The 24,104-nt window shown below is 35.4% G+C and overlaps 1 protein-coding gene across 1 annotated transcript in view; it reads right to left on the bottom strand.

Annotated features, from left to right (window-relative positions):
- CDC40 (cell division cycle 40) overlaps positions 1–24,104 on the bottom strand; it is a 48,940-nt gene that overhangs the window by 8,007 nt on the left and 16,829 nt on the right. The window contains exons 3-12 of the mRNA XM_004422208.3: positions 19,625–19,754; positions 13,661–13,744; positions 12,027–12,166; positions 10,548–10,644; positions 9,052–9,191; positions 8,153–8,227; positions 6,216–6,261; positions 3,541–3,642; positions 2,420–2,535; positions 2,029–2,162 (exon numbers count right to left, since the gene is read on the bottom strand). Of these exons, the coding sequence (XP_004422265.1) occupies positions 2,029–2,162; positions 2,420–2,535; positions 3,541–3,642; positions 6,216–6,261; positions 8,153–8,227; positions 9,052–9,191; positions 10,548–10,644; positions 12,027–12,166; positions 13,661–13,744; positions 19,625–19,754 (1,064 nt within the window). The remainder of the gene's footprint in view (positions 1–2,028; positions 2,163–2,419; positions 2,536–3,540; positions 3,643–6,215; positions 6,262–8,152; positions 8,228–9,051; positions 9,192–10,547; positions 10,645–12,026; positions 12,167–13,660; positions 13,745–19,624; positions 19,755–24,104) is intronic.

The following is a 24,104-nucleotide window of genomic DNA, read 5'->3' as shown; positions in this document are numbered from 1 at the left end:
ATTTTGTTTGTCAATTATACCTCAATAAAGCTGGGGAAAAAAAAGAGCTCAAGCTTTGGAATCAGTTTGATCTGAGTTTGAATTCTGGCCCTTTCACGTCTCATGGAACCTTGGGCAAATTACTTAACCTATCTTAGTTTCCTTATCTATAAAATGGGAATAACAAGCATACCTATCTCATAAGATTGCTCTGCATATTAAATGAAATAGTTCACTTAAAATGCTTAGCGTGGCTTGCACATAGAAAGGGCTCAATAAATGTAACATTATTCATAATTATGACAATAATGATTTCCTTAGATATTCAGTGCACACTATAAGCCAGGCACTGTGCTGGTCCTGGGGACAGATGGAGAGCATGACTGACAGTTCTTTCTCTCATCGTTAAGAACTTGTCAGGGAAGAGCAACAAATAAGCAAGCCCTAAAAAGCTGTGGAAAGCAAAAGGTTGTGTGGGATGATAGAGAAGAGTCCCCTATCCTCATGTGAAGATTGGTTAGGAAGGCTGCAATAGCAAGTGAGCATTAAACCGAAATCTACAGGATGTCATCATTTATAATAAAACAGTATGACGACTCAGAGTATTTCTTAAGCTCTGAGAAGGAAAGAAAAAGAAACATGCTAACATCACTCCTTGATTTAATCAAAATATTTTGCTGACCACTGCTCTATTTTAGAAAACACACACAAGTGTTCTTCAAGTCCTATAATTGGTGCTTCATTTAAATATTTACCAATTTCTTTTATACCACTCCACATTTTAAAATGGAGCTGAAATATCATCTGAAGATAGAAACATCTGAAAGTTTAAGTACAATCAAATCGTTAAAGTATAATTAACACAAGTATATATATGTTTATTCTCTGGAGTATTGTGCAAATGATCTCAGGTGGCTCATATAAAACTTGGTGTCCATATCAGATTCTCTGCATGTAACACAATTTCCAGAAGTAAGAAAGATCTTAGTTATAAGATAGTCTTAAATCATGGACCTTAAAGATGATGCTAAGACTATATATAAAGTACAGTCATCTCTCCATTAATTGGGGGTAATCTGAAGGGTGTACTGGTGGTGAGTGTGGAAGAAATTATAGTTAAATTACATTATATCTTTAGTTACCCAAATTGCCCTGACAATGGTTACGGACCTACTCAGCTCCCCAAAGTGACTCAGTTTCAGAAGGAAATTACTGGCTGTAGTTCAAGGCTTCCCACTTCTTAAGGCAGAACAAGTTCTGGAGGTGGGAAGACACAGTTTCTAGTCCCTGCAAGGCTGTAACTATGGTTGAGCTGTGCTTCATAACTGACTATAAAAACAAACATTCATTTAAACAAAAAGATTACTATGTACTTCTTTGTAAATAAATTATAAAACATAATCTATGATACTTGGTGAAACTAGCTTAGGTATTTCTTCACTTTAGAAAAGTAGTTTTTCTTTTCTCTAGGAAAGCAAAATTAACCAATATATTCTGATTATATTCTACAAGTAAAACATGTGTTTTTCACCATTATGGGCTATGAATGGCAGGAGACAGGGGTGATGATAGGGGGTAATTTTCAGCACTGAATAATCATAATGCAGACATTTAAAAAAGTAAGAGATTTTTCAGTATTTCCTTTGGGTTGGTTCTGAGGCCAGGATCTTATACTGAATCCCTGGAGTAACCAATATAGTCTATACATTTGTGGCCTGTACTTCTCATCAGCCATTTGCAAAGACATATAAGATACCTAGTAAAGAATGTAAAACAGCACAATACAAACTTTTCACCACTGCAAGAAAAATGACTCAAAATATATATCCTTTAGATAGACTATCCAAAGACCATGAAAGGTAGCGTGAATATAGAATATAGAATATTTCTATATTCTGCGTACTTAAATAGTTAAACAGTTTGACTGGCAAGCCAGAGATCACAGTTGTGAAAATATTCAAATGGTTGCATATTATCAGGCTTTGTCTTTGGCTACAAACTTTTAAATTGCTTGCTATATATAAATCAGATTTTCTGATAGAAACTCACCATTCCCAAACCCTTAGGCTCTTATCATCAGATGTGCTCACAAATCTCCTGTTCTCATCAACAAAGACAATGGTGTTGACAGCTCCCAAATGTCGATCATATTCCTGCACAATTTCTCCACTTCGAATGTCCCACTGTATATCAAACAAGAGAAAAGGTAAAGAAAGAAGTGGAGCAGATTTATGAAAACGAACAAAGATCATAATTATGGTAAGTGGAGAAGGAAAAGATCTCCAACATCATATTTTTATGAATTTACTGTTTTCTCCCAAGAATAGAGCATCAGCAGTCCCTAAAAGTAACAAACATTACACAAGTTACTATTCCTTATTCCATCCTGACACATCATAACGCTCAGGAATCTTAATGAAAATACTGGGAAAAGACTTACTTGCACAATCTTTTTATCAGACATCCCAGCCACAAACAGATTTTGCTTATCTTCATCAGGGTTAAATTTGACACAATAGGGTACTTTTCGGTTTGTAAATCTTGATATACACTGTCCTAAAACCAAAGACCCAAGTTAAAGAAGGTAAAATAAATTTAAACACTTGAAGATTAAGATCCAGAGACCATCTGCTTAATAAATTTTGAGGCTGTAAGGGCAGCCTGCTTGTTCTTTATTGTAAATGACATTGTTTTCTTTTCAGGGATTTTTAATGATTAAAAACAGTTTTTTCAGAAGTAAATTTGTGTCCTCAACTGCAGAATAGATGCAGCTCTCCAGGTGATTACAATGTGCAGCCAGAGTTGAGGAGCACTGCTGAAGAGGTTAAGGGAATGGGCTTTGGCCTTAGAGAGACCTTGGTTTGAACCCCCTTTGACCACTTACTAGTTGTGTGACCCTGGAAAAGTTACCTCTTTGAGCCTCAGTTTTCTCATCTATAAAAATAACAGTACTCATCTCATAGGGATATTTAAAGGATTGAATGAGATACTGCACATAAGCACATTGTGCTTAGCACAATGCCTGGTAAAAGTAAGTGTTCAATAAATATCAGCTATTATTTTTACCCTTAAAATTCAGTAAGATGAAAGATGATTCTCTATTTAAGATTATATTAGCCACAATGTACTGATTAACCTGTCTGTGAATATGTAAAACCAACTGGCCCACGGAACTTGAGACTTACAGTTTAATCAATTTGAGAAATTAAATTTAATTCTGTTCATCAGACATTTATTGTGCTTCTATTATGTGCAATGCAGTATGCTGGGTGATGTAGGGAAACAAAAAGATCAATTAAATGGTCTACGGAAGATTTCAAATTTGCTTATCTATCAATAGGTTTGCTTTATAAATCGTATTTGGTGGAAACAAAGTTTCAGTGAAAGAGCTACTTATGTAGCTGAGTTTCAACTCGACATTTTGATATTAGCTGACAGCCAATGGTATGAGAATTAGCTGTTAGAGAAGTTACCATTTTGCCACAGAAGACCACTCACATTGTTTCATTTATAAACGATAATTTATAAGATAAACATGTATGAGTAGAAGTGAGCTCTTACCTGTCTCAGTGTCCCAGAGCTTAAGATACCTGTCATAAGCTGCGCTGAGGAACTGTGTTCCTGCAGTATTAAAGCAGATGTCCCTAACAGCCTTACTGTGACCTAAAGGCAGAGACGACAGAAACTCAGACAGAGTTGAGGTGAAGTATCTTCTCTTAAAACATATGAGAAACAGCCTGAAACAATGGTTTTCAAGCTACTCTATGAGTCAAAATCACTAGAACCCCATTCCCTGATTTAATGACTCAAAATACATCATGTGTGGGCTTGGGAATGTAGATGGTCCCCCCCCAACCCCCTTCAAAACGCAGCTCAGGTAATTCTGATGCATAACATTTAGGTAAGAACACAGAGAAAAGATCTAACATTTTCTTTTTAAAGTCTGTTGTGGCAATCTCTCAATATGTAATACATACAACTGATGACTACACAGCCAAGAATTTAGAAAACATAATAGGCCAATTATTGCCAATGAAAGAGAAATGACTGCTGACATTTTGGAGGTTCATTCAGATTACTCACCAAGCTGGAAGTGAAAACAAAGTGACCTTAACCTAAAGTTCATGAAAACTGTAGCCCTTGTTCAATAACTGTATATTTCTGTGATCACATTACCATATTTCATAGAAGTGGATTTAGAATCTCAGAGACTAAACCTTTTTGAAAACAAATATTAACTTCTATTTTAAGATAGCATTCTGACAATAAATTAATTTTAAGGTGCTTTGCTTGGAAATCAGTCTTGCCAGACCAATCAACTCTTTAGAAAGGTGGTGGTTTGTTAGTGCTGAGAAGTTGATTCTGACTCCTAGCGCCCCTGTGGACAGCAGAGTGGAACTCAGCCCGGTCTTTTTGCGCCATCCTCTCACTTTCTGGTGCTGTATCAGACAATGCTCCAGTGCCAATCACAGGGTTTTCATGGCCAATTTTTCTGTAAGTGGGTGGCCAGGTCCTTCTTCCTAGTCTGTCTTAGTCTGGAAGCTCTGCTGAGACCTGTCCACCATGGGTGACCCTGCTGGTATTTGAAATATGGTGGCATGGCTTTCAGCATCACAGCAACAGGAAGCTGCCACAGTGTGACAACTGACAGATGGGTGGTGTGGTTCTCTGACCAGAAATGAACCTGGGTCGCAGGAGTGAGAACGCTGAACTTTAACCACTAGACCACCAGGGCTGGCTTTTGAAAGTTACAACGACAAATAAAATGTGGCTAAATGAAAGCAAAAACTTTCCTATTTTTTACCACCCCACCATGACCAAGACTGCCCAGTACAATTGTGCATGGCACAAACTGTCAACCACACACGGCAGCCCTGAACAACCACCACCAAAGAACTCTAGTCAGGCAGTATGTGCCATGGCAATTAGGCATTCTTTTCTACAGCAGGAGTCCCGGTCAGAGCTGCTATCATCTTCCTAAGCAGGAAATTTTCAGTTTTCCACTGAAAAACTGTCTGCCAGTATGGGGGCGACAGATGGGGATCAAATCCACTCCATCTGCAGGAGCCATTTTGTTCCCCTGGACCTGCTGAGAGCCTTCCCACAAGTGTTCCTGTGGGCTGCTACAGCGTCTTGGGCAGTATTTGTGCAGTGAGGCCCTAAAATCATAACGAGGCCCTGTAGAATGGACTCCTGTTTGAGTCTAAAAACAGAGCCACTCTGATTCACAAAAATAGTATTTCAATGTGATACAGTTAAGTTTAGAAACCTAACTAGCCTTCACACGAAATCTGACAAAGACAATAAACTATTCTCTACTGAAAAGGCTTGCCTGCCACAAAGCTGTCCTCTCTTTGTGCCTCTTCTTTCCTTCAGCAGTTCTCTCAATCTCATCCTTTTATATGCTTTAGTTGCCAATTCTCAACCTTTCTTCAAAGCTTAACATCTGGCTATCTAATTGCTTACTAGACATTTTCATCTCAATATCCCAAAGGCAGTTCAAATTCAACGAATCTGAAACCTCCCCATCCTCTTATGCTCCCTCTCTTGGTGAATGGGACCACCATTCATCCAGCCACCAGGGAGTCACCCTAGATTCCTGCCTCACTCTCATCCCTCACATCCAGTTACTCAGTCCCATTGATTTTAACTCTTCATTGTTCTTTCCTTTCTATCTCTGCTCCTGTAGTTCAGGCTCTCATCATCTCTAATCCAGACCAATGAAATAACCTTGTAATTCATTTCCCTGCCTCCAGGCCTGCCACACCAAAGCATCCTCCATACTGCCATTGTGATCTTTGTAAACTTCAAATCTGATTATGTTGCTTTCCTGGAAGAGCTATTTAGTAGCTGGCCTCCCAAGGCCCTCAGGACAGAATCTAAACTCCTTATTAATGACACACAAGTTCCTCCATGCCCTGCCTCCACCCTCGCCCCCACTGCTGTTCTCCACTTTCGTCTCTCACCATCTCCCATACCCTGGCAATTCTGAAATATACGTGGCTCCACCAGAGCAGCATGCTTTCTCATACCACTTTTGCTTTTGCTCTGCTGCTGTCTCTTCCTAGTTCTCTTCCTTCGTCTACATGGGGAGACTTACTCCCCCTTCAAGACTCAGCTCAAGTCTGAGAAGACCTTCTTTCATGTCAGTGTAGTGAAATTACTGTCAATGATATTATCTTGGTTTAACAAGTCTTTCCAAACAGATTTATAGCCAGAGAAAAAAGAAGTATTACCAATAAATGTTCGCAGACAGCGCCTGTCTCCATAAACCTCCCATAGCTGGGGAAAAAAACAACACATGGAAATATAAATTTAATATAAGTCTTTGATAAAATCACAACTTTCAATCAATAACAACAGTCATATGCTGGCTACGTGTGTGCATATCTGTGTGGGTATAGGGGATTTAACCAAAGGCATTACACATCATTAAACGTGCTGCTAGTCTGTGTTGCACTATGTGGATCACACACACAAACTAAACTTTGAAATCTGATATTTAAAGATACATCAAAATATCAAGAGAACTTAACTTAGATGGAGCTAATACAGGTGATTTTCATTTTCTTTATGTTCTTTTCTGTATTTGATATATTTTCTATGATGAAAAGTTTCTACTTATGTAATATTATGAAGTACTCAAAAAATTAAATGTTATTAAAACTGCCATGTTTACAACATTTTGGTACTAAAAGGTTTTATTTTTAACTTTTCTGAAGTAACAAGTATTATAGAAGCTGTATGAAAATGATGATCTAGACTAAAATGTAACAGGCTCACAATTTTCTTCACATCTAAAAAGAATTAATACAATAGCTTCAAAACCTTCATTTTCGCCTGCCTCAAACCCAGCCCTCAACAATGTTGCTAGTGCTCTCAAATAGAAAGCATTTCCCAGTGCCAAGAGGATCAAGTCTCCGTTCCATACCAGGCAAGGACCTCCAGGACCTGGTTCCCTGCCTATGACTATAGTCATTCTGTGTCTCGCAGATTTTAGACTCCAGCAACCACAAAACTCGTAGTTTTCAGCACAACCATGCTGCTTCATTCTCTTCACTCTTTTCAGACATACTCCACTCTCTGTGCGCCCCCCCACACCCCCCTTTACTTAGCCTTCCTGTTAAGGTAGGTTTTTTCTTTGAAACCAGAACACCTTGTGCCTGCCTCTATAAAGATCACTTACACCATAATGAAATGATCACCCTAAGGGCAAGGATAGTGTCTTAATAATTTTTTATCCTCAGCCCCTTACACATAAAATGTTTATAGAAGTGAACTAAATTGAATTCTATGCTTTGTTTAACTGTTGAAAGAGAAGACCATAATCTCAATTAACAAAGTGAAAGTCAACGGAAATAAGAGTTTTTACTCAAAACTGCTGGCCTGTCATTTTAAGCTACTAGACACAAATGCCTAGATGGCTGCTCTCATAAAAAGAAGCCGCCTTATTTATATATTGTTAATATCCATGAATTATTTACAAAGAATAAAATTTTAACAATTCAACCTTCCAAGCTCCACCAGCACTATAGGGTTGATATTTATTGACCATCATAACGATGTGGACACAGAACACACAAAACAGATAACTATTCTTCCAGATTTAAGATTTTTAAAAGGCTTTCTCCATATTCAAGGTGACATGCATTGGCAACTGAGTTTTTTCTATCACCCACTCTATGGCTGAACATAAGCTAAAGGTAGAGCTTCCCAAGACTATAAAAAGTGGGAGACGAGCCTAGAAGCAGCTCTACTTGGTGCCTACTTGCATTTAGAAGAAAAAGGATGACATATTATCCACTCTCTAAAAATGGGATTTCTATCACACGTCCTCTCTACCTCATAAGGTTCTGAGGAACAAACGAACTCAGTTACATATTCAAAGCTTCTATAAAACGCATTATTAGTGATTAAATATTTATGTGTCTAAAGCCAAAGTGATTGATTACGTTGTGGAAGCTTACAAAAGAGTGTAGCCAATTGGACCACAGAGCCATATTTTGAATCAACATGTCTGGAAGCAGTTCATAAACTGCTGCATTCACAGGGCCTAAGAGAAAAAAATTAGCTTCTAATTGCCTAACAAACCCAAATTTATATATAGTTAACCAAATAGATTTAACCAAAGCACTAGCTTTGCAGCACTCCTACTCTGTTACTGAAAACTCACCTTAATTTTACAGTCCATGGAACAAGATAGCAATAAATGGCCAGAAAGAGGAAACAATCTGACAGCACTGACGCCCTGTAAAAAGGTATTAGTTATCAATCACAAGCATTCTAAAATCAGCTGAAATTAAACATAAGAAAGGGCAGTATATTTTCAGGCAACTTAATCTACTATTTCTTCCTTCCAAAACACATGTGACAGAATCACCTTCATTAGTAGTCTTAGAGAAGTCTTTACTGACACTAAGCTTTTGAAGAATTTTTTTTTTAACCTTTAATATTGACTTCCTCGCCCAAGGGAATTCTTAGTCAATCAAGTTGCTAACACCCCACTCCTCTCCTTCTTTTACTTAGTCCCTTTGCTCTCTGCTAAGAGCTGGAAATTGTCAGTTGGAATAGTGCAGATGACAAAGAATGTCAACATCCAAAGTCTTCAAGTATCTTGTCTCTGCATTAGTTTAAATATTACCATAGTTTATAAACCAGGGAGCATCTAATCTTCTTTGAAGTGTGATAACCCCAAGAACTGAGGCAAAATTACTAAGGCTTTGGTGCTAGTACCAGCGCGTTATTCACTGACTTGGTGTCCAAGGGTGGCAAACTGTAGCAGAAACTTGTGGGGAGAGGCCTGGGCTACCATAAGGGGTCAGGACACCAAATCACGAATGCTTATGTCATGGCCAATCCAGATGACCTTGAAGACTGAGTAGTCACTTGTGACTGATATGTGTGAGTACCTCCAAAGCCTAACTCAGGTTTACCTTCAATCTGGCTTCCCTGCTCTACCTTGACTTCCCCACATCTTTACCAGAAATACTGAATGTTCCACAACAATAGCTGAAACTTCATGTTGGCTTCATTATTATGCATTACAACACACAAAAACAACCAATTGCTTACTTTTGTGTGTCCAGACCACACATGAATTTGTTTTTTGGGAAGATAACACTTCTCAGGTGGCACAGTTGACCGCAGATTAACACCAACATCCTGAGGTATGTGAAGATAGGACCTGCCTTGATAGTCATACATTTCTTTAACTGAAACAAGAAGGCAAAGGAAAGCAGTGAACAATACAAGCCATAGTCATGAAATCTATATTGTTAAAATGACAACAAACATTTTATTCTTAGGGCTATCATTCCATATCAAGGTTTAGGTAATAACACTCTGATGATAAAACAAAGAGGCTGTTAAAATTTAGTTGCCTGAAATCATTGCTATTATTTATAATCAGAGACAGTATTTTGGAATTCCTAAATACCCAGAGAATATCAGACCCAAAGAATATCAGACCTTTAAATGAGATCTACACTTCTTTTACTCAAGTGCACATTTTAGTGATATATAAAAAAGACTTCACTGCAGCATAATTACAGCGACGGAAGAAAAGACAATACTTGGGCCTCGTGAGTCACTGGCAAAGAATCAGAAGCAAAACAGGATAAGAAGGAACTTAAAACAAAAAACACCAACTATCCTTTTCCCCTGCTTTCCTCTTTTCTGCTCTTCTAGGTTCATTTTCCATTCTCTTTTCTACTTTCAACACAGACTTTACAATAAAGTCACTTGTGGGAATGAAATGACATAGTATATATAAAGCGTTTAGTAGCATGCCTGGCACAGAGTAAGTCTTAATAAATGGTGGCTGTTATTGTTATTAGGGCTGCAGGCACCACAGTACTAAACAGACTCCTTGAAGATAAAACTGGAGCTTGAGAAACCAAATATAGCCTCATCAAACCCAAATATTTGACATGTGACATTATTAGAATAATCAATACTATCAGTGCTGAATTACTCTTTACAGTTTCAGATAATCACTACACACTTTCCTAAATAAAACTATTTATTAATGAACCAGGTACATTCTAGAATATTTATAATTTATTTTGGTGAATATGCATTTCCTTCCACAAATCAAAATAAGTATGAGAGTCTTAATCTCCAATCTATTCACATGAAAAACAAAGTTCATTCTTTTGAAGTATAATTTAGTCACAGTTATCAATTGTGAGGATACCTGGAAAATATTTCATTTGGGTAAAAAAAAAAAGGTTAAAATGACTAGAGTACTATTAACACACCAAAAAAGTCAATTTCATCTTAGGAAAGAACATGTGGACCATTCAGGTTTCTTCTTTATCATTTTTTTTAATTCTTCAGCACTAAAAAAATTATCTGTGGCTATCATTAATTATGTGATTTTCTCTCCTTTATTAGAACATAGAAGAGTTGGCTATAATTTCTTTGGGATTCAAACTGTCCAATATAATTCTTAATATAATGAATTATAGCAGCTGATTAGTAAGGGCAATTGATATTATATGAAGAGAGGACAGAGTAAATATCTGAAAGTTGACCATAAAAATCAAGAAGTATAAAAAATACATTACCATGTAAGATGGTCTTTTCCTCTCCAGGTTTCTCTTCTTCCTGTTTGCCTTTTTTCTGCCTCTTTGCTGTAATTTCATCCAATTCTTTTTGTTCTTCCTAAGGAAATTAAGGAGTAAACTTTAAAATGGATGTTCTAGAATGCCATCATTGCCAAAGTTGGTTATAAATTTTTTACAATGAGGTCCACTTTTTGGCGAAGCAATATCTTCAAGTCAACAGATGATGTCTCAGGATAACAATCTCAACTTTTCTATAGATCACAAAATGGCATTAAATACATATGGGTACTGGTTAATACTTTTCAACTCATTTTATACAAAACCCATCCTTCTGGAACACCTAGAAATAAATTTAACATATTATGCTAATTACGCAAGCGAAAAGACGAGGCAATTAGAAAATCTAGTACCAGAAAGGAAACTAAATTTTAGTACACAAGGTTGTTCTTCAGTAAATAGCTTTCACATAGTCACAAGGATATATGCAATGACTATAGATTTGTGACACAATTTTTATGGGAGGAGCAGTGGAAGGAAGGTGGGGTAGTAGAAAATATCATTTATAGCAACAAAGAAGTCAACAGATGATGTCTAAAATAAATAAATAGCAGCCTATATATATTATTGAGATATATGAATATAAGATACAGCTAGAATATAAGCTTTCATGAACATAGAATTTTCTTGATCTTATCCATTGCTGTATCCCTAAGACCTAGAACAGTGACCGGCTCAGAGACAGTGGGATTAGGAGGTGGGGAGGAACAGGATAGGGTTCTATAGTTTTACTTCATATACTTCATGTTATCTTTTTTTAAAAAAATAATATAGGGGCCGGGCTGGGGGCGGAAGCGGTTAAGTGCGCACGCTCTGCTGCTGCGGCCCAGGGTTCACCGGTTAGGATCCTGGGCGCGCACCGACGCACCACTTGTCAAGCCACGCTGTGGCGGTGTCCCATATAAAGTGGAGGAAGATGGGCATGGATGTTAGCCCAGGGCCAATCTTCCTCAGCAAAAAGAGGAGGATTGGCAGATGTTAGCTCAGGGCCAATCTTCTTCACAAAAAAAACACAATGATATAGATATATTACTTTGTTAAAATTTTTAAATAAATGAATCAATAAATAAAACCCACCATGAATTCTAAAATCACAGAAAGGCTGATTCTGTAGCTACTATCTGAATATCTGGTATCAGAACAGCAGCTACCATGGCAGCTTAGTAGCATTATCAAGGTGATTTTTATTAAAAATTGTTCAATATTATATTTTAATATAAATGTATGGAAGAAAATAAATCACAAAAAATATAAGTAAAAATATTCTAAAGAAATCTTACTGTATTTTCTCAATCAACCAAAGCAGAGAAATTTTGATGAGCCATTTGGTTCTCTAAGGAAATCTCAAATTTATTAATATAGATATCCTTCATAGAGATACAGCATACACCTGAATTGACAATGAAAAACATCAAAGCTTACTTCTGAAGGTTTGGCTACATCTTTTTCATCCACATATTTTGCCCACGGTCCCAAGAAACCATCAATATTAGATGCATCATTTTCTTTGAACTTTTTCCTCTTTTCTATTTTCTTCTGACCAGTTTCAAACACAGTTAAACCTACATGAAAAAAAAATCCAGAGGTCACAAATACAGATTTTTCTAAAAAAAGAAGCAGCATATATATAATTTTATTTTATATGGTTAGAGAAAGGTGATTGTTTACTTGACTAAAGATTTATTAAAAAACACAAAATAAAATCTATATGAATATGCCAGATACACCAATGCATGTTATACAAAAAGAGATTCAACCTTTTGGGCAAAGAAGTTTTCTATTCCAATATTTTGCAAATTCTAATATACGTAAAGAAAAGACCTAGCTATATAATCCTGCAATGGTATACAGTCCTTTTAATGAATCATAGACCTAGATCAATGAATTTTACCACATTCTAAAAGAAACTTAGCAATTTAGTATTACTAAATAACGATAAAGCTACCTCTGAAAGCAAGAATAAAAGAAGATTTATCATCTAAAAACTGAATTAGATTAAATTACAATAAGTAATAGCTTATCTCTGATTTGCTTGTAATGCAATAATATATAAATGAAATACAGTTCACAAGAATCTGGTAGTTTTTCTAAGTGGTCTCAAACTAAACTTGACCTCTAATATCATAAAACTTAACAGTAAGAAGAAAAGAGGAAAGAGGATGTTTCTGGTTGAGATTTTGACTTGATCAGTAGGAGGTGGCATACTGTGTGTAGTTGTTAAATTGGAAAAAGAAAGGTTAATGGGAGTCATAGTCACAACTTAACTGTTAACTGAGAATCTAGCTACATAAAGATGTGGCTTGTAGAAATCTAACTTAAAGAAAAAAGCTTACCTATGTGAATTCAACTCAGTTTCTTTTAGGCTGTGTGTTATAACAAAAGCTTGTTAAAATGCCATTTTAACAATATTCTAGTCTATATATCAAAGGCAGCTTGATCATACAGGGTCTGTAGCTACTAAGGGTCCTTGTACAAACAGCATATTCTGTTTTTAACGAGCATTTTATGAGTAAGAGTCCAATGGGCTGATGAGCTTTGTGACAAGTTAGCATTTAAAGTATGATGCTTTGTCTTATAAGTACAAAATGAATATGAGCACAAACATATATTTTAAAACACGTATTCAAACTCAGCCTTCAAAGCAACCCTTCAAAGATAATCTCCACAGACACGCACAATGATATCTTTTTCTGCTCTGTTAAAATGTAGCTTGACATCAGTATTGAGAAATGCACTGCTAAAATTAGCTATACATTAATCATAATTTATTGAATGAGTTCTATGAGGTTGGCCCCATGCCAAGTACTCACTACAACCCCTGAAAATAGGTGAGATTACCTTCCCTACCAGGTTGCACACCTAATAAGTGGCAAAAGCAAGTTCTAAACGGTAATAGTTCCAAACTATATTGTTCTAAACTTTATCACTATTGTCTCAACTTAAAAAAATCAAGAGCTAAATAAAATACTAGTTTTTTCCTACTGTCTAAAGTCAATCTGCAAGATAGTAATTAAAGATAAATATATATACGATATTAAATATTTCAAATAAATTACCTTGATTTTTTTCAGCTTCTTCTACAGAACCAATATATTTAGTAGACACTTGATGATTATCTAATGAAGGGTCCAATGCATAACCTGAAAGGAAAAAAGTACAAATTATTCACTCAATTTTTGCCATTTACAATTCCTTTTAATTCTATGCAAATATACTCATTTCATATTTTCCTTCCCAGATGTTGAAAATGGTCTCCTTAACTTAGGACCAATCCTTCTTTCCTGAGCTTTGTTTCTATTTAGAACAACTAACCTAAATCTCAGGCTTCACCACGAATGACTTCAGCAAAATAAGAAGAATATTATGGGATGAATCTGTATACTGACATTACATTACTAAGAGCCTCTCTGGCCAAGATAAACTGTAGTCTTAAATTTTGTAAGAGCTTAAAAATATATACATTAACATATAAAAATATACATTCAGAAGCTTAGAAACTGTTTTCTTTTTCTTTTTAAGAGATAATACATGGCTTAGTTTATCAAATTATATAAACTATTAAATAATAAAAAAATAGGGTAAGAAGAACTAACTAAAATCTAGCTATTATTTTGAAAACGTCATTCTCAGTAAAGACAGTCTTCCCTCCCAACTTTAAAATAATATATTTCTCCTTCATAAATCATTATTTATATTTCCTTGGTAAGAGAAGTAAGTAAGGATATCTACTAGCATATGGATACACTCCTTCAACTAGTGAAAGAATATGTAGCTACATATAAATGTGGTTTTCAGTGATCTATGGGTACTTAAGGAAAGAAGGTATATATTAAATCAGTTTTTTCTCAAGTGGAGTACAAGCATGATAAATGTTTGATAAAATCACTTTTTAATAATAATACAGCACATTCACAAAAGAGAGCTAGATCATTAGTCAGTCTAGGGCCTACAAACCACATGAACAATCATGGAATACATAAAAGTATTAGCCGATTTTTTTTTAAGGGGCATATCCTAGTGGATATAGTTAACATTTTAATTTTCCAGCTAAAGATTAAAAGGAACTTCTTTTGGGGAACAGAAAAAGATTTGTCATCAAACATACTTTTCAAACGAGCTAAGGATGTAGGCACTCAACTCACCCTTGTGATATGCTACAATAGAACCAACCACCGGCTATTAGCTCATTTGCATATAGTTTTTTTCAGTATTAAAATATGTTCTTAGCCAGAGGAGAGAGCTTGATGGCAGAAAAGCAGCTTTGGAATAGAATCTCTGAAATCACAGGTTCAAATCTCATGAGTTATTTTATCTTTCATCTCTTTGATATACAGGAATAGTGTTTTATAAATGATTTTTCTTAAATGAGACTATATAAGGCTCATATAAAATTTAGACCAAAATACCCTGTTAAAAATTCTCATCTCAACCATAAAAACTTATCTATAATATAATTCGATCTTGAAGGAGATTCCTTTCTATATAAATGGCATTGCATTGTGTGTTTGGAGAGAGGGATAGGAGGCAGAGAGTGAAGAGAGATCCCTGGTCCTTCTGGTGTTATCTGTGTGAGCACCAATTCCCAACTCAGCTGGCCATAGTCTTGTTTCTGAGGAAAGGAACTTACGCTCTCCTCTTTTCCCACATCCTCTGTGGTAAAATCTTTACTGCCACTATCACCATTACCACTGCTGTCTTCCACCCCAGGTAATTAGGGGATAATAGTATTTTCCCTTTACAAATAAGAGCAGTTAAATATTTAGCTATATGTCCTACTAGAAGTCAGCCAGTGGCAGAACTAGATATAACTTCTAACACTACAGAATTTCAGTCCAACTAGTTTTCTACTATTCTATGTCTCAAACAAGTGAATACATCTGCATTTTAGTTCTGAAATACTCTCATCTATCTTTCTGAAGCTTATTTTCCATTTTATCTGTTTAATGGACTTAATGTCTACTTTCTTCCTTTGTAGTCCTATTTGAAATAGCTCTAATAATATCAATTTTATTATTAGCTCCTTAAGATTATTAACACTAATATCCCAAAAGACAAATGAAAAGAGACTATAAACAGTTTGCAAAAGAATGGTCACAAATATATGGAAAAACCTTCAAACTCACTAGGAGTCCAAAAGAATAAAATTAAAATAAAGAGATATAATATTTTGATGATCAAATAAAGGAAAAACAATCACAGATCTTGGGTAAGGACAAATAGGACTTTCACACATGGTGGTAGCCGTATAAGTCGGGAGAATGCTTTTGGAAAGCAATTTGACAATATATAACAAAAGCTTTAAAACATTTATATTCTTAGACCTGCTGCTGGGAACTCATCTTAAGAAAATAATGAAAAAAAACCCCACAAAGTTATATGCACAAAGATATTCACCACTACATTTTAAAAAGCATTTTACTGCAGTTTAATATATACTTCACCACATTTTTAATAATGAAAACCAGAACCAACTTGAAATCTAAATGATATAGGAAATGTTTACATAAACTATGACATCAGCAGAGTATTTTAGAAAATTATTTTAAAAGGTTAATAAAGAGTTTCTAATATTGAAGTTAAAACTCAGTTAATAATGACTATGGTAAAACTAAAGGTGTTTACTTTAAATTCTATTTTTCCTGGTATAAAGAAAATTCTGGGTGAAAGTAGAACAAAGGGAAGAAACCTCATTGAGAAGCCCCAGTAAGACCAGCAAGGGAGCAGGCCAGGAACCCATGACAACAAGGGAGGAACACAGGACAAAAGAATTCACACAAACCAACGAGAGACGGAGAAGTCGGTTGAAATACCATAAATAGGAGCTAAAAGCAAAACTGTAGAATAAGTAAATGGGATGATACAGCAAATGTGCCTATCTTCACTGATAAGGACTCTACAGGTGAGTTCTCTGATAAACTAAATGTATTGTACAATATAAATCTTCCAGAAATAATACACTTAGATTATAACATTGTTACAACTACTTAAAAATGGGAAGAAAAGTAGGACGAGTGTTTGTTCTATACCCTAGCAGAGTTACACAGTGATAAACAGGAGACAGGTAAAACTGTATTCATGTGCCCTCTCCTTTATGTCTTGTAGGTAACACTAGTACAAGACATAAGGTTTGCTCTCTGGTACTCTGCAAATGAGGGAAGGTAATAGAAAGTTCTCATAGCCTTACCTTCCACATATAAAAGTCAGAGAAAACTCACTCACTTGCTGAAAAGAATCACTATCTGAAGTTAGACAAGAACTTTCTATGAGAAAATTTTAAGACTTTTAATTAACAGTAGCTATACTTGCTTAGTACTTGGGGGTAAAGACAAAAGAGACTGCTAAACCTGAGGCTGGTTAACTAGTTTATTGATTTAAATTCAAACAGATTGCTCTCAGTTCTAAGATTATCATAAGGGAGACAGACCACTATTTTCTTAGTTTTGCAACTGGCCACTCCCTTTATTCCAGGCTGCCTAACATAGTATAGCCTCATAGTCACTTTTTGTCTTTCACTCACTAAATAGTTCAGCCTCTGTCCCAGCCCACCACCTCCTAACAGGAGAGGCAAAAAAACATTGGTTATTAAAAAAAAAAAAGCCCATTTCTGAACCCAAGTCTAAATTTCATTGGACTGGAAGTATCACTGAAGTCTTTTAGGTGATTCTGGAGTACACAGACTCAGCTGTGACTTTTGGTACAGAGTAAGTCAATTATAACCTTGCCATGGTGAAATGTGACCTAATATATGACAATCTTTTTACAACTAGTTTCCAAGAATAGATTGTGAGAAATAGCTAAGACTATTCGTACTAAACCTCTAAACTAATTTACAGTGAATCAATTTGCATCACTCACTAAAAATTAGAAAAAAGTAACTTTCCAACATTAGATTATGTAAATTATGATACAACCAATCAATGGATATCATATAGCTCTTAAAAATGAAAAGCTTTCAGATTATAAAGTAACACTGAAAAATGTTTATGATAAAATATTGAATAAAAAAGTGAGATGCCAAATGTTCAGTTTAGAAAGAGTACAGCTGTGTAATACAAATGTGAATAAGAAAAAAGACTTGGAGTGATAAAGACCACAATGCTAAAAGTACATATTTTAGTATAGTGGGATTATAGGTAGCCTTCTCTCTTTCCTAAATTTCTAAAATTTGTTTATATTACTTTTTAATGAAAATAACTATTATTATAAAGATTTTATTTATTTTATTTTTCCCCCCAAAGCCCCAGTGGATAGTTGTGTGTCGTAGCTGCACATCCTTCCAGTTGCTGTATGTGGGACTCGGCCTCAGGATGAACGGAGAAGTGGTGCCTCGATGCGCACCCGGGATCCGAACCCGGGCCACCAGCATCGCAGCGCGCGCACTTAACCACCAAGCCACAGGGCCGGCCCAATAACTATTATTAAAAAGCATCACTTGGGGCCGGCCTGGTGGCATAGTGGTTCAGTTCACATGCTCCTCTTCAGCGGCCTGGGGTTTCTGAGTTCGGATCCTGGGTGCTGACCTACACCACTTGTCAAGCCATGCTGTCGTGGCCACCCACATACAAAATAGAGGAAGACTGGCACAGCTGTTAGCTCAGGGCTAATCTTCCTCACCAAAAAAAAAAAATAAAAAAAACCTAATCAAACCAAAAAACACCATCACTGAACACATAATATTTCACATGATACTGCTTTCTTAACTTTTTTTGATCCTATCATATAATAATGGAAATTAATGGTAGAGAGGATAGAAAAATTTATTTAAAACTTAAAAAAAATTCTACCATAAGAAATAAAAGGAGGGAGGTATTGGGGCTGGCCCCGTGGCCTGCTGATTAAGTTTGCTGTGCTCCGCCTTGGTGGCTCAGGTTTGGTTTCAGGTGAGGACCTACACCATTCGTTAGTGGCCACGCTGTGGCAGCGACCCAAATACAAAATAGAGGAAGACTGGCACAGATGTTAGCTCAGGGCAAATCCTCCTCAAGCAAAAAAAGAGGAAGATTGGCAATGGATGTTAGCTGAGGGTGAATGCTTATCAGCAAAAAAAAAAAAAAAAAAAAAAAAGGAAGAAGTATTAGAATTCTAATTGCAAAGAAAACTTAAAGCAAAAAAGAGAGAGACAACATTGCTGATATCTAAAAATGTGATTATTAAATCTGTTGTAAAAAACAAATTCAGTTTTCTTTTTCAATTACTCTTTTGGGAAAGAAACATTAGCACAAGTAATTAATTCATAAAGAAGATCACAACTACAACAGGCACAAAAACATTCTCCTTTACTTTGCTCACCCACCCCTACCAAAAAGCTCTTTAAAGCAGAAGGTGATCAGTGTGTCTGTCTACCTACAGATGTGGATTATAGGAAGAAAAATGAAAGGCACCACCAAACATGGACAAATCTGATACAAGTGACCAGACCAGGACCTATGATGGGTGGAACTATTTTTAAGGACGTTATGTTATAAAGATCATCTTCTTTTAGAGGGGATTCCCAGCCTTGTATGCATATTAACTTTCTTATATTCTGCCATTGATAGGATGTAATTATTTTACACACAATGAATCTGTGGCCATTCTATTTACTGATTCCCCTTAGTGATCAACAGAAAACTTTTCCATGATAAGATTTGAGAAACAGTAAAGTCAACTAGTCTGTAAGACAGAAAATGTAACCTCTTAATCTATCTTGCCATTTACTAACTTCAACAGCAGTCTGCACATGATGGACATTCAATAACAACTATTCATTATCAAGTACAACAACAGAGAATATTCTGATTTTGTACCAGAATATTTCTAGTACTCAGAAATCATAGCAGATTTAGAATGACAGCTAAAAATAGTAGTTCACCTTCCTATTTGTATAAGTATCTATAGATGTGTATAAGAAAACACATTACCCTTTTTGAAGGAATCTAGATTAATAAATTAAAAAAACCAGAAGATAAAATAAATCACACACACACACACACACACATCACTTCTAATAAAGTCAAATTTGAAACTGTAGGTCTTCTCACCATATGTGGCAAAAGTTCTTCTTTGCTGTTCAAACATAAAATCATTGATATGAGCTGGTTCAGCATATCCAGAAAGCATATTTCTAGGAGCAGCCATTTGCTGTGTCCGAAAGGGATTTTCTGGTCCAAACTGCAATGTTGTAAGGGGGGAAAAAAACAAAGAAAAACTGAAATTCTGAGTGTATAAAGCTTGAATTACTAGAATAATATATAATGTACAATGTATTTTCAACTCTAAATCATCAGGGGCTAATTCACCTATCAGGGAACATGCTCACCTCACATAGTTCAGACGAATTGGGCTGATTAGGACTGTTTGTCAGCCCCTAGGACAGAAGGAGAGGAACCTAGTTCACCCAAGTCTACATGTAGCTATTTAAATTTAAGTTAATTAAAATAAAATATTCAGTTCCTTGGTCACAACAGCCATATTTCAAGAGCTCAACAGCCACATACGGTTATCAGCATCTACATTTCCATCGATCAGGAAGTTCTATTTGACGGTGTTGCTCTAGATAATTGAGACTTACTATAGTTTTCTCTAAACCATGATTTGGGGGATTTTGTGTGACTTTTATTATCAATAACAGTACCATGATGTGATTTTTAAAAAAAATACGTGTTTCTCCTCTACTAGATTATAAGTTCCTCAAAGGTAGAGACTTAGAATCCTCAACACTTACCATAGTGCTTGGCATATAGAAAGCACCAATGAAGGAAAGATTAATCAGAATCCCATGGGGGGCAGAAGATAAGAAAATAGAAAATAAAAGCAAAGTGTTGAAAAAGTCCCTAGGAAAGACATTAAAAATGTAAATAAAATTTCTCCACTCTGAAAAGTCACACTATGAAAGTCTTACACAAAACAGTACCACCATTATCTGTTTCTAATGCTTTGAGTTTCCAGAACGGCTTTCCAAATGTTATTTAATTTGATTTGCACAAAAATCCTGGAAAGTTTAAGACGTATTTTCCTTTTCATGTTAGAAATGAAGGAAAAAGCCAAAGATGATGTATTTTACCTGCCTTAGAGTAAACAGATCTTTTATTTAGTAGAACCAAGGCTAGAACAAACCCTAGTCTAACATTCTATTGCATCATAACATTCCTTAAATGCACAATTATAGTCTGTAACTTTTTAAAAAATTGGGTAAAAAAGTACTCGAGTATATTGTGTCAAGTGCTATTAATTTAATGCTATTATAAAAGGTATTGGGAAAATCCAACTCTTTTCTTTTTCATTTTAAAATAAAAAATAAAATAAATTTCCTACTTTGGAAATAGTGGAATTAGATAGGATATTTTTATTTGAACTCTGGAAAGTCTACGTCATGATGAAATATTTTGACATTAGAACATCTTAGGTCACTACCATTAGAAACCATTTTTTCTATGATACATTTCCAGAGCCATAAATATAAATTATTCATCTCTTAACCAGAACGCTGCCTTCTCTAGATATCAATATTATACTATGCATGAAAATCTGAATTTAAATGTTAGATTTGCCTTACATTTTTTTCTGCTTTAGAAGAAAATAAATTACTGCAATATTCCTTTCTGTCGACAGTTTCCATTTCTATGTTTAAAATGATTCAATCTTAAAATATCTGATTTATACATAAAGTTCTTATTACTATTTATTCTAAGTTATAATAAAGGACAGCACAAGACTTTGCAGCCCACATTAGTTCTTCCTGTGCTGATGGATGGAAACGTAGGAAAAAAATCTAGATTGCTGAATGCCGGAAGTTACAGTTAACTTCATTCAGTCATGAAATTTTTTATGGCAACAAGGAACATCCATAAAGTTAAAGATAATAAAATGATTTAAAAGTTTCCTAGATGCTCTACCTGCTATAGTCAGCTACTATCCGCAAAGCAGCATCTGATATTTCTGGGGGGAAGAAACCAAAAACGATAAAAATCTCCATTGCCCTTATTGTCACTCCTATCACATATAATAAATTAACAATCATTGTGCTTATACTTTATAATTTAAAAAAGAAAAATATAATTTCCATAGTCTTATTTTATGAAGATTTTACAGAAAGAACAATTCTTCCATAGGCCATACATGTCAAATGTATGGCCAGCTCCATCTTTTAAAGAAAAATTCTCAGTATTAAAGAGCTTTGATTTCTACATGAATACAGATCCATAAATTACAGCTAAGTATATTTTATACGTTGTGCTATTCCTAAGGCAGTCTAAAAACTTAAATGTGCTTATGTTTTATAGAGATTTAAGCTGAGACAACAAAAAATCTTCTAATGATATAGGAAGCCGTGTAGAGGGAGGATCCATCTACTTCCCCCTCAACTTAACTGCCCAGTTACTGGCAGCTATCAGAGCTGACCTCAAAGACATTAAATGCCAACAAAGAAAGGCAGACAAGTTATTCAGCAGAACTCAGCTGAATTACTGAAAAAATGTCTCCCTGATGTTTCTGGTCCCTGTGAATATGCACCACTTTTAATTCTAGGTTAACTATTAAAAAAAAAAAAAGCATATTAAAAAAACACACAAACTGATTTCCAAATACTTCTTTTAAACTTTTGGTAATTAACAGTAAATTTGTATTCAAGTGATTTTTAAAAATATATATTCAAGTTAATTAGGTATGAGTATTTAACAGTTTTTAGCTAAGACAATATTGAAGTACACCATGTCAATTACAATTGTAATCTCCCTATATAAAATATACACAATTAAGTATTAATTCAGATCCCTGCACTCAAAAGAATGTATGATGTTCCTGAGAGAGGTAAGGATCCCAACATCTTTAACCTGAGTGAAGTAGTCATTTATTTATAGAGTTGGGAGAAAAGCATTTTTAATTTGTTAGGACGTTGGTCGATAAATCTAAGAGATCTGTGGCAGTGGTTCTCAAGTCTTCTGTAGGTAGAGTACTTGAGGGTCAATCTCTTAGAAGTATATCATAGCATCATAGGAATTAAGAAAATTTATACTAGTAAAAACTGACTATATGAAATCATAACCATAAGTTCACATATAGAAAAAAAAAACCCAAGTTATTGAACTAATAATTGTATTATACTTATTAATTTTTTTGTGAGGAGATCAGCCCTGTGCTAATGTCTGCCAAGCCCTCTCTTTTTTTGCTGAAAAAGACTGGCCCTGGGCTAACATCCGTGCCTATCTTCCTCCACTTTATATGGGACGCCTCCACAGCATGGCTTGCCAAGTGGTGCGTTGGTGCGCGCCCGGGATCCGAACCGGCGAACCCCGGGCTGCCGCAGCGGAGCACATGCACTTAACCGCTTGCACCACTGGGCCAGCCCCAGTAATTGTATTATACTTAGACCGCTGGTAAGTTTTTCTTTAATATTTATTGCAGTCATCAATGTTTAAAACAGTTACAAAGAAATTTTAAGGTGAGAAGAGTCTACTGATTAACTTAATTTTATTTCCTACAAATTTGGAAAAGATCACCAACATTCAATTTTATTGGCAGAATACCTCAATCTTATAAGACATAAGCACAGTTTAAATATTACCAGTATAAGAATATTTTTTTAGTGCTGGTTCTATAACCTTGAGCCTCAGTTTCCTCATCTATAAAAGAGCTGAGCTATGATTTCTGAAGTTCAATCTAACATTTATATTTATAGCAGTCTTTATAGCTAGATCTTTTAACAGTAAGTAGCATTTTTTCCCTCAACTCTTATATTTTTTTATTCCTGAAAGTACTACTATTTTAAGGAGTCTGAAATTCTCCCTGAGGCTTATGGGTTTTATATAAGTCTAGAGAAGCTAACAAATAACACTTTTCTCTGTGTAGATCCAAAAAGGATTGAGTGAAATGAAGAAAAGCACTAAACTAAAACAATGGCTATTCCATCTTCAAGTTCCATCTGTAATTTCAGAAACCTTATCTGGTTATCTATAGCTAGGTAGACTATTTAGGAAAAGTCCTTGGTTGGGAGGGAGAAACAATATTTTATAAAATAAAATAGCCAATTCAGTTAATTTACTGAAATAGCGAAGTCAAAGGCATAAGGCTGTACCCTGAAACTCCACAATGGCTTCCAAACTGGTCTTCCAGTTATACAGGGATTGTTGAGTGATCTGGACTCAAATCCCCAAATATGCCACTTGCTGGCTGTTTAATCTGAGACTTGGTTTCCTCGCTATAAAATAGGGTTAAGGTACTTACTTCATGGGGTTGTAGTGAAGACTAAAGGAGACAAGGTATATAAATATGTAAATCCCTCCATATGGTACCTGGCATACAGTAATAAATGGTATTTTTATTTCATTAGTCTCTATCCCCGATCTTTTCCATTGTGCAACCCCTTACCAAATTCCCTTCCTAAAAATTCAGCTTTGATTATGTCATTCCCCCATTAAAGAACCTTAGAAATCTATTTATCATCTATCAAATCTAGACCAAACTCTTCACCTTGGCCCCCAGAGCCCTATGCAATACTATAGAAAGTACCATTCTAGTCCTACC

This window comes from Ceratotherium simum, chromosome 19, assembly GCF_057802395.1.
Source record: "Ceratotherium simum simum isolate JZ-2026a chromosome 19, ASM5780239v1, whole genome shotgun sequence".
Classification (NCBI taxonomy): Eukaryota; Metazoa; Chordata; class Mammalia; order Perissodactyla; family Rhinocerotidae; genus Ceratotherium; species Ceratotherium simum.
The sequence above is the reverse complement of the archived record's forward strand: the minus strand, read 5'-3'. Positions and strand labels throughout refer to the sequence as shown.